Below are 10896 nucleotides of genomic sequence, written 5' to 3'. Positions count from 1 at the left end.
CTCACCTGATGAAATAAACCAGGCCAGAACCCCTGTCGGGCAGCCTTGCGATGGTGCAGCCGTTGTAGAGCTTGACCGTTGATGCCAAGGCCCAGAAGATCGAACGAGTAGTAGTCAGCCTCCGCCCGCCCCGCCGCGACGTGCATCACCTAGCCTCCGCCAAATCATAGCTCGCGACCAGCGACCAGACCAGCCACCGCCTGCACTTCCAACCCTCTTCTCTGCCCAACGCTCTCAAACTTTATCGCCAGAGGCACACTACCAAAGTCGCATACATCTGGACTACCGTCTTAGCCTGCATTCGGTGCATACCTTGTGCGAAACACGGCAGCTTTCAACAGCTAGTTACTCTATTATACTCAATCCTCACGGCGCAAGTTAGCCAAGATGCCAGACGTACGTTGAACCCTCGACAAATGCGCACCCCATCGCACAAACACTAACAGTCGAGCAGGCCAAGCGATGGGTCAAGCTCATTACCCACCAAAAGCCCATGTACGTCTGCATTGCGCGCAGTCGCAACCGCTGTCTTGACGCGTATCCACAAGGCAACCCGTTAACACGCGCACAGTGACGAGCCTTCACCTGTCGAGGGCTTTCCCATGCGAACATGGAGTATAGAGATCTGGCTACTTGACGACCAGGGTAACGAGGTCATGCCCAACGTCTTTGAGAAGGCTGTTTACAACCTCCACCCGTCATTCGAGAAGCCCAAGCATGGTGCGTGTTCCATGCAGTCTTGCCTTGACTACAGCTTTGCTGACCCCGGAAATAGTCCTCAAGAAGCCCCCTTTCCGTATCGAGGAGAAGGGCTGGGGTGAGTTCGACATGACCATTGTCCTGACCGCTGTCGGCAAAGGCGGCGACCACACCCTCGAACATGATCTCAACTTCCAGTCTGAGCGCTATGAAGCCAAGCACCAGGTGGTATGTCTACCGCTAGCACCGAATATTTCGTAGCCACCAAATTGCTGACTCCATGCCAGACCTTCCGGAACCCCAAGCCGGAGCTCCTCGCCCTCCTCGCAGAGTCCGGTTCCGCCGAGGCAAACGGTATGCGCAACAAGGATGCTGCCAAGAAGAAGAGCCGAAAGGACAAGAATGTCGATATGGAGAAGCTGGCGGATGGCCTACAAAAGCTTGGCGAAGACGACCTCCTGCACGTTGTCACTATGGTTCACGACAACAAGACGAGTGAAACGTACACGAAGAATGATGTAGAGAGTAAGTTGTCCCAGCCGCTCAGATGAGATGAGATACACTGACATGTGATAGACGGTGAGTTCCATGTCGACCTGTACACGCTACCCGACTCCCTTGTGAAGATGCTATGGGATTTCACGGCCTCCAAGGTGGACCTGTAAGCCCGCTTTACAGTCTAGCCATCTTATCTTTGATCAATACGTCCTGATCTACAATCACACACACATGATGCCTCATGCGCCATTTCCAACCATCTTACCGCATCCTCTTCAAAGACCCGAGTAGCAGCATTCCGCCGCTTACTTCACAAGCAAGACTCGCATCTGTGTGTCAAGATGCGAGATCTATCCCTCCTGTCTGGACGTGACGCGGTCAACATCTGGGGGATAATCTCATGTCTTCTTTCGTTCCACTGTTCCTCACCTCAACTTCTAGTTATCAACGAGCCTCGGAGTTAGATACGGGCTATTTCTATCTTAAAAAGGGCTGGATGGATGTGTATGGGTGGTTTTTCGCATATCAGCAACCCTCTTTGTTTTTATGGAACCGGAGGGGATTCGTGGCTGGTGGATGCGTATACCAAGTTTTCATTATATATCTTTTTTTTTCTCCCTCTCTCTGACAAAGAGGCAATGCAACCATTGATGTACTCATTTTTTGTGTGAAAGGAAATACCGATATATTGGGACTCCATCTTTTTGTCGAAGTTATGAAAGAAAAAAATGACATTGAGACGTCACGAAAGGATGAGAGCAAAAAAAGGAGTCAAAGTCGATTGCAAGTGCATCTGCTTAACACCCGACTCATTGATATATCGCACAGCCCATCCATTCCAAGCACATGATGTTTTCGTCACTCATCTATGTATATAGTACATCTAGCATCAACTCCACCACCCTCTTACATTACGCCTTCAACTCAAATCCCACTCCACACCACTCCTGTCTCCACCTGCATCTCGACAATACCACTCACTTCTTAGCTTCACCTCCACCACCAAGCCACCCTTCCACCGTAGCCGCCAGCCGCCTCGCCTCCTCCCTCCGTTTAACCGCCACCGCCGCACCAGTAGCCCGCCACTCCAGCGGCACCCGTCTCAGCACCGCGCCCCTCGTCCTCCCCCGCGCAGCCTCGTCACGCGAGCGAGATGGCACACGGCGTTTGAGTTTCGCCCTCGCACCATCGGGATACCGTATCGTCCCTATGAAGAAGGATTCATGGCGTTTGATGGAGACGGGGGGCCTCACACGCCTCACTCTAGGCTGTAAAGTATGTTTCTTGATCGTGGGCTTGCGCTGCTTGGGTATGAGATTGCGTTTTACGGGTAAGGACTTGCGCTCAAAGCGAGATCGTCTTGTCGTGGGGTCTGCGCCAACATTGCTCTTGTGGTAGCGGATTTTTGTGCCGAATTTCCTGCGGCGGGGAGCATAAAGGCGGCGGGCGTGTCGGGGCTGGATTTGTGTACGCAATCGGTGGGGTTGGATGCTGGCGAGGGTTGCACCGGCTTCTTCTGCTAGACGGGCGGTTTGGAAGGCTAGGATACGGAATGTTTTGCTGAGTGCTTCGGGATCGTGCTCGGTTGGGATGGCTAATCTGCGGATCAAGGTTGCTTTTGACTTTTTTACCTTGGGGCTAGGTTTCACCTCTCTCTGTTTTCTTATATGCGTAGTGGCTTTTCCTCTAGAGTTGTGATTCTTGCTAGTGATAGCTTTACTGATTCTGACATTGTCCCGTTCTCTTAGGGAACCCTGCCTACGACAATTTGACATTACCGCTTGATATTCGAGTTTCTGCCTCTCAAATCTCCTTTGAAGCCCGTACAGTATGCGCTTTGCTGTGCGAAAGCTGAGCCGGCCAAATGTACTGGCACCAGCAATACCAAGTGTACGCACCAATTCTGGTATCGTCAAACTTGGCAAAGACTGTGGGTGAGCCTTTGCGTTTAGATATGATCCACTCGCTTCTCTTCGTGATTCCTTCAGTTCGGGTCTTTGGTGTACAGATCGGGATGCCTTGGTGTCAACAGTTGAAACTTCCAAATCCACGGTTGCATTCGCCGACTGTGTATCTGAGTTTAGTGCAGAGCTGGAGAATGTGCATATAGACAATGGCTGGGCAACAGTTAGGATACGTCGGACTCCAACTTTCCGCAGATAATTTGAAGGCGATTCAACTAAAACATTTCCTGTATGACGAGGAGAAGAGTTCAGAATGTTCCGTGATGATAAAGATTTCAGTTTATCTGGATTGGAATTTTGCTACTTAAGAATCAGAACACATGCTTGAGTAAAGATCACTCCGAAGCAGGCTCACCTACGTCCTTGTCCTTATCATCCTGTTCCAAGTTTTCACGTGTCGTGGAGTCGACATGTGAATTAGTTAGGTTGGTGGTCCAAAGGCGCGAAAAGGGGACGTCAAGCTTAGTTGTATAGACTGAGTTAGTCTCGCCCACATCTTTCCCACGGCGGCGTATCATAGTCAAGGCACCCTCTGTCAAGGCGCCGAAAGTGCCCTGGAATACAGTAGAACGATGCTTTTTAGTCATCGTGTGCTGCCAGGACTCTCCAGGAATAGAATCCATCGTGCTAGGAATGGTACCTAGCTCCCAACCCCAAGAATTATTGACCTTCGACAGTGTTGAGATCGTCCCATAGTTGTCAGCCTCATGAGCCTCTTGAGCAAGCTCAGACTTTGGTAAGGTGAAGAATTGTATCGAGTCACCATCTTGTACAACTGGTGTAAGGGTTGACTCAAAGTTTCCTGTGTTATCAATGCTGGTTGGAGCGCCTGGACCAGAAGATCTATTGACTGGAACGGGATCCAACGACAGCAGACCTGCTTTCTTCCCCCATCCGCCTCCTCCACTTAGGACACGGTGGAGACGCGCCCCTTCCGAGAGGGCTTCAGATACAAGTGTATTCCAGACAGGTGGTTCGCTGCGCCACAGACGTTCCCAAGCTTGGTTTGGGCTAATAGAAGTTGGTTTCTCTTCAACCGGAACGCTAGATAAAAGTTTTTCAGTCTTTTCCGTGATTGTGTCTTTCAGATATTTGGGTATGACCAAAGCCCAAGCAACTGTGGCTTGCACCTGTTGACCCCTAGATAAGAAGAACCTAGGAACCACGTTCTCAAGCTCCGAGGATGCCTGGATGCTATTGCCATCAGTGTCGATAACACGACGAATAATGTTGCCCATGCATCCCTCTACAATTCTAGGTAAAGTAAGCGGAAGCAATGGGATGTTAAGAGCAGATTTAGTGTCCGGAGTGGGACCATCACCAGCTAATCGAATGGTATGGTGAGAAGGACTCTTCTGCATGACCTTGGTCAATTCACCACTTGTGCTGTTTTTCTCCCATCTTGAACTAATCATCGTTGTCGGCATTCCTGTTTGAAATACAGTATTGGCAAGGGGGAGCCGCAATGTGTCAAGACAAATGTCATCGTTAAGTATATGACTCGAGGTGATGAAGTCGATGGTACCTTGATCCGATGTCAGGGAATACTCGTCGGATTCGATAGAAGCGCTGGACGGGAGAGAGATATAGGCTATCCCTTCAAAGCCTGTTCCCGCAACGGGCGTGCCCACTTTGCGCCGTGATAGCTGAGACTCCAAGGTACTGCCACTCCACGGGTGCGGAACCGGCAGCTTGTCTACGACAGCACAAAGCGCATGTATGTCCACATGTGGCGCTTCAATTGCCTTGTTGTAGATTTGTACAAGGGCGTTGCGAAGGAAAGCATCATGGTCGAGTAAGAAATGTGCGTAGGAAGGAGTGACAAAGAAGACGGCGAAAGACTTCTTGTGGGCAATGACAGTTGGGAGTGGCTTGACGGAATTGAAAAGGTCATGGGGCTACGAAGTCGTAAGCACGCGGCGTTCGATTATGTTCCGGACTTCTCACATGAGCGTGGACAGAATCTGGAATGATTATGCCGCCATAGATGGTCCTTCGTTTGGCTGCTTCATTGAGGTCGGTGGTTGATGGAAGTACAGTGTAAGAGCGCAGTGGAGAGCGCCGACTGCGCAGAATAGCAGAAGCACGCGTCACAACTGGCCATTTTCGGGCAACCAGCAGAGGCATTTGTCGAGGATCAATTGACGACGGCGCGGGACGAAAGTGGTGTTGAACATATGGACATCCATGACGCCTCGACGCTAGGGTGCGTACGTAAGCAGAACCGCGACATTCGCGACGGGGTATGGCTCCGACAATACGGAGATTCCTCCTGGAATTAATCTATCCACGACCACTCTTGCACCCTTCTCCCACCGTGCCCTCATCCTTAACCTCCTCAATTCTACCCTCAACCCGGCCTCCAGTGCACATCTTGTGGCTGTGCACGCCACCAAAACTTTCTCCGAGCGCCGGCCAGGCCACGTCTCGCGCACCTCCTTGCGCCCAATTACCCTCACCACGACCACCACTTACCGCCTCCAACTTCTGATGCGCCAACCGTAGGCCCTTTTCCACTCTGGCAGCCGCGGTTCGCCTTACCCCTTAATTTCTTCTAGCCACCATGTCACGCTCGCTCAGACGCTCGAATCCCATCACCATAATCCTCGCAGGCATCCTCTGCATCGGCTTCTTTGTCTTTTTCTTCTCCGGCAGCGATGTCCCTTCCGTATCCAGGAGCGGCGGCGATGTAGCCTCCAACCCACTGTCTCCGCCATCATTGCCTTTTCGCAAGTCGAAATCCAATTCCCCTCAGGTCGCGCCGCCAGTTGTACATTACTACATGAACAATGTGACCAATTCCCGCACGCCTGCTGAGAACGAAGAAGCGGTTCTCATCCTCACACCATTGGCTCGGTTCTACCAGGAGTACTGGGACAACCTCATGAAACTCACCTATCCCCACCACCTCATCTCCCTTGGATTCATAATCCCAAAGACAAAGGAGGGCAATGCTGCATACACTGCATTGCAGGCACAGGTAGCAAAGACGCAATCGGGTACCAAATCGAAGCGCTTCGCTGCCGTTACCATTCTCCGCCAGGACACCGAGTCCCCCCTACAATCGCAAAACGAGGCCGAGCGTCACAAGATGGAGAACCAGAAGGCGCGGAGGGCAGCCATGGCAAAGGCACGAAACTCGCTCTTGTTCACAACGTTGGGTCCCACGACCTCTTGGGTTCTATGGATGGATGGTGACATTGTTGAGACTCCACCCACATTGATTCAGGATCTGGCTGATTACAACGTGCCCATCATTGTGCCCAACTGCTTCCAGAGGTACTACAACGAGGAAAAGAAGGCCATGGACATTCGAGAATATGATTTCAACAACTGGATCGACAGCAGCACTGCACAGGAACTGGGCAAGAAGATGGGCAAGGATGATATCCTGCTCGAAGGTTATGCAGAAATGCCAACCTACCGTAGCCTGATGGCCAAGATGTACGACCCGTCGGCGGATCCTCACGCAAAGGTTAAGCTCGACGGTGTAGGAGGTGCTACATTACTCGTCAAGGCCGAGGTCCACCGAGACGGTGCTATGTTCCCGCCATTTTCCTTCTACCATCTCATTGAAACGGAGGGCTTTGCCAAGATGGCCGCCCGATTAAATTGGGAGAGTTATGGACTACCCAACTACCTTGTACGTGTCCTTTTCTCGATACTCTACAAGCATCCCGATACTAACAGCAACTACAGGTGTATCACTACAACGAGTAACAAGGCCAACGGCGAAATTCTTGAAGTTTTGGGGGGCTGTTCCGTTTCAGTGGTCATTGGGCGGCGTTGGAAAGGGCGGCTTGAAGACATTACTGCAATCATGAGTCTTACCGCCGCGCATTTATGGCAACCATGTTCTGGAGGTATGATGGCTTGCTGAGCAAGAAATATACCAGTTAGCAATTTTTAGACTTGAAATACCAACATGACAGATTTTTTTCCATTCAGTCAGATACTTGATTTTTCTGGTAAAAGAAACGGTTATGTATGTTACGTGGAAGCTGCTCAGCCATTGGCATCTGATAAACTCGCTGTTTATTTCGTTGCGGAGAATGTGCATCCCCGATAGGCTAGCTATCGCGGCCTGAGGGACGTGCTCCACAAATTCGCTGACCATTACGACAATGGTGATATGTTCTTTTGATGTGATCGATTCAACAAATAATCTACATATGTACCTCCAGCTACATCATGCAGGCCATATTGAGTCCTTATCTCCTCCCCCGTGGGGATCGTTTCAACGTGCGCCAGGAACATTCAAGTCGCCTTCCCGTGCTTATAGTAGTATGGCGTTTCCCGAGTCCCGAGGAATGTCTACATGCAGCTGCTTATCACGTCAAATAAGTCAATATTCCATCAACCACAATATATTCCAGTACTTTCACACTTCCCAACGTATCCATCTGTAATATCCAAATAGTTTGCCCTCGGATTAAGAGTACAGAGAAGAATAGGCTATTGCATACAGCTTACCCACGGATCCACAATGGCATCGATCTCAGGCCCAAGTAAACGCATCCCAGACTCGCGCGCAGACACGCAAACGTCATCAAAGCCCATAGCACCAACAGAAACATCGTCCATACTCTCGTCCAGCAAGCCCGGCTCGATAAAAGACTACAACACCTTATCCCCCGAAATGCGCGCTCGCGACAACGCACACCCGTCGTCCGGCCCGTCCGCAACCAGCGACGGAGTCGCTGGCGCAGAGCAAGAAGGCACAGGGGGATCAAACTTGCAGCCTGCGCGAGAGCACAAGAAAAGCGATAGCACCACCGACGTATCCAACAGCATACGAGGCGAAAACGGACTCCACACCGACCCCAGAGCAACAACACCAGAGCCCGCAGCAGCAGCAGCCACCATACGGCGCGAAAAAGGATGGTGGACCGGGTTCTGGGAGAAATACGGAAGCGTAGAGTTGGATAACAAGGGGAGTGTAGCTAGGGATCATTTGGCACTGGGTACGCGTTTCCTCTCCCTTCTTCCCTTTACATACACATGCAACCGTTCAAACGCGCTGACATGCGATACTATTGGGAAATGTAGAACGTACATTTCTCGCTTGGCTCCGTAGTTCGCTCTCCTTTGCCAGCATCGGCATAGCGATAACGCAGCTCTTCCGGCTGAATACTTCACTGGCGAATTCGCCAGATCACTCGTCGCCGCAACAGGTCAAGCTGCGGCAGCTGGGGAAACCGCTTGGCGCGACGTTCATAGGGATAAGTGTCGTGATGCTGTTGATTGGGTTTCACAGGTACTTTGAGGTGCAGCATTATGTTATACGGGGCAAGTTTCCTGCCTCGAGAGGGAGCATTATTCTAGTTAGCGCCATTTCAGGCGCGCTGATAGCAAGCAGTTTGGTCGTCATCTTGGTCACGGCACCCGGTGCATTCGAGACTTGATTATTCAAATCAAGAAAAGGGAGACAAGACTCAGTAAACTCGCTTGCTTGCTTGCTTTAAGTTTGGGTATCTTTGATTCATTTCCCTCGTACGTAATGCCTTTCCTTTTTTCCTTCTTCGTCCGAACTCCCACATATGCATTCACCGCAAAATGTCGTCTCTTGCAGATACAAACCTGTGCCAGTCCTGTAGATCGAACACATATATCCTACAAGCACCTGCAACCTAGTCCTGACGTCATAAATTCTTCCATGCCCAAACCATTTTATGATCCCTTGGTAATCATTTCCGTCATCTCTTCCGTCGTCTTTCCGGCTCGTGAGGACTTGATAACGGTCTGAATCATCTCTTCGACAGCGTCCCAGTCTGATGTATCGATGGGGTGTAGGTCGGTCCTGAAGTATGATGCGATCGCGTGCAGTTGCTGCCAGCTTGCCTTGTCGTGTACAAAGGTCAAAGCAACACCGACACGTCCAAAACGACCGGTACGACCAATGCGGTGGAGGTAGGTTTCGGGGTCTGCATCGATGCCGTTCGCCATGGTCGGAACATCCTGATATTTAATTAGTGCCGTTACTTGGCCCGCCAAAGTTAATGAAGTTATGACTTACATAGTTGATAACCATGGTGACGGACTGTACATCGATACCACGCGCGAGGACGTTGGTAGTAATGAGAACCTTGGCTTCACCAGAACGGAACTGGTCAATGATACGGTCACGCTCGGGACCCTCGAGAGCACCGCTCAGTTGCGCGACCTTGTGGCCCTCGGCCACCATGCGCTGCTCCAGCTCCTCAGCAGTCTTTCGTGTACGCACGAAAATGATGGACGAAGCTTGTGTCATCAGGCCATAGAACTTGAGCAGAGTGGCGTACTTGTCGTTGTCCTTGTCGATGTCAATGTACAGTTGCTTGATACCTTCAATGGTCAACTCCTCGTGTGCCAGAGTGAGCGTGTTTGCGTTAGGTGCGAAGCGCTTCGCATATGCGATGACATTGGGCGGGAAGGTAGCGGAGAAGAGAACAGTCTGAATATCCTTGGGTAGCAGTGCCTTGACACGGGTACATTGGTCACCCAGACCCTGCTGATCCAGCATGTTGTCCGCCTCGTCCAAGACGAGGATCTTGATGTACTTGGAGTTGATCAACCGCCGCCTGAGCATGTCCTGGACTGTTCCTGGTGTGCCAACTAAGACCTGCGCGTTAAACTGCTGTCCCCTGCGTGACGGGTCAGGAATAGCAGCCATGGTCTTGAGTCCGTCCATGAACTGTCCCATATGAGTGATGACACCCAAAATCTGACGAGCAAGCTCTCGACTGGGCGCGAGTGCCAACGCTTGGGGTTCGGGGTTGGAGAGGTCGATACGGGAAAGAATATTGAGCGAAAAGGCGGCAGTCTTGCCAGTTCCGGACTGAGATTGCGCAATCATGTTCGTTGGTGGATTCAACAGAAGTAGAGGCAAAGCCTTTTCTTGAACTTTGGACGGTTTGCGGAAGTTCATGTTGCGGATGCCTTTAAGGAGTGCCTCGGAACTGCATTTGTTAGTATGTCCAGGCAGCGAGCGCGTCCAGCTTACAGTTGTAGATCTTCGAACGACTTGACTGAGAACAGAGGGTTGTTGGGGTCAGCCTGCAAGTCGGCAAGCTTGACCTCGACATTGAACTTAGTGTCGGTCAGTTCAGAGCCATTGCCCTCCGGGCCGCTGCCATCGACCTGAGATTGCTCGATTGAGTCTGATGGTGTCTCTCCGGCAGCAGCATCTTGCTTGATGGGTGTCTCCTCCGCTGACGACATGGCTGGTGGCTACTGTAGTTCGCGTTGCGGGCGGTGAAGTTGAGTATCTCGCGGCCTGGGGGTCTCGGCGGTGTTATTATATGGGTGGAGTTCTTTGTGATTAGGAGGCAACTCAATCAACAGATATATAGTCGCATCGGTGGACACACGCGACTGGAAGAATATGCTGTTGTTGCTGAAGTATGTACAAGGCACCGCGTTGGAAATTGTGAGAGCTCCAGAGAGCAGCCTTTGGCGGGGCTATAGCGCTAGCCGGATTTAGCGCCCGCGCCCGCGTTGCATGGACAGGGCCCGGCGTACGTAAGTACATATGTACGTATCTTACGAGCCTACTGCATCTTGTCGCGACCGAGCGAAGCGTCCACCTTTTTTATGCGCATGCAGACCTGTGTAGCTTACACTAAGCGCTGTTCACAGTAGAGAATAGTGATATATACCAAACACAAGACCGTAACGCTGCAGCAACGTCATCGGATCGGATCCCGGCCTTCCCTGCCCGGCGCGAGCACCGCCTCCTCCTGCCTCCTCCTGCCCC

General features: G+C 51.4%; 5 protein-coding genes across 5 annotated transcripts; 3 read left to right on the top strand and 2 right to left on the bottom strand.

The window, feature by feature from the left end:
• Positions 1-231: 231 nt before the first annotated feature.
• Positions 232-1816, top strand: PSV08DRAFT_315300 (yeats family-domain-containing protein). The gene is made up of 6 exons (XM_014227589.2): positions 232-396; positions 455-495; positions 572-720; positions 776-927; positions 987-1224; positions 1276-1816. Exons 1-6 carry the CDS (start codon positions 388-390, stop codon positions 1362-1364), a joined length of 678 nt encoding a protein of 225 aa, XP_014083064.1. The 5' UTR covers positions 232-387; the 3' UTR covers positions 1365-1816.
• Positions 1817-3482: 1666 nt separating this feature from the next.
• PSV08DRAFT_7013 (uncharacterized protein) lies at positions 3483-5308 on the bottom strand. The gene is made up of 2 exons (XM_014227591.2): positions 5109-5308; positions 3483-5059 (listed from the first exon to the last, which is right to left on the bottom strand). Exons 1-2 carry the CDS (start codon positions 5286-5288, stop codon positions 3497-3499), a joined length of 1743 nt encoding a protein of 580 aa, XP_014083066.1. The 5' UTR covers positions 5289-5308; the 3' UTR covers positions 3483-3496.
• Positions 5309-5437: 129 nt separating this feature from the next.
• On the top strand, positions 5438-7105 carry PSV08DRAFT_227044 (glycosyltransferase). Its single transcript, XM_014227592.2, has 2 exons — positions 5438-6804; positions 6861-7105. The coding sequence occupies exons 1-2, from the start codon at positions 5725-5727 to the stop codon at positions 6879-6881; spliced, it is 1101 nt and encodes a 366-aa protein (XP_014083067.1). The 5' UTR covers positions 5438-5724; the 3' UTR covers positions 6882-7105.
• A 443-nt stretch (positions 7106-7548) lies between these two features.
• PSV08DRAFT_403473 (uncharacterized protein) lies at positions 7549-8566 on the top strand (the record flags this gene model as incomplete). The annotated part of the gene is made up of 2 exons (XM_014227593.2): positions 7549-8125; positions 8211-8566. The coding sequence occupies exons 1-2, from the start codon at positions 7648-7650 to the stop codon at positions 8564-8566; spliced, it is 834 nt and encodes a 277-aa protein (XP_014083068.2). The 5' UTR covers positions 7549-7647.
• A 32-nt stretch (positions 8567-8598) lies between these two features.
• PSV08DRAFT_227039 (P-loop containing nucleoside triphosphate hydrolase protein) lies at positions 8599-10562 on the bottom strand. The gene is made up of 3 exons (XM_014227594.1): positions 10144-10562; positions 9178-10099; positions 8599-9119 (listed from the first exon to the last, which is right to left on the bottom strand). The coding sequence occupies exons 1-3, from the start codon at positions 10359-10361 to the stop codon at positions 8832-8834; spliced, it is 1428 nt and encodes a 475-aa protein (XP_014083069.1). The 5' UTR covers positions 10362-10562; the 3' UTR covers positions 8599-8831.
• Positions 10563-10896: the final 334 nt, after the last annotated feature.

Source organism: Bipolaris maydis (assembly GCF_028858645.1).
Source record: "Bipolaris maydis strain C4 unplaced genomic scaffold PSV08scaffold_10, whole genome shotgun sequence".
Taxonomy (NCBI): domain Eukaryota; kingdom Fungi; phylum Ascomycota; class Dothideomycetes; order Pleosporales; family Pleosporaceae; genus Bipolaris; species Bipolaris maydis.
This window is presented reverse-complemented; position numbering and strand designations above follow the sequence as displayed.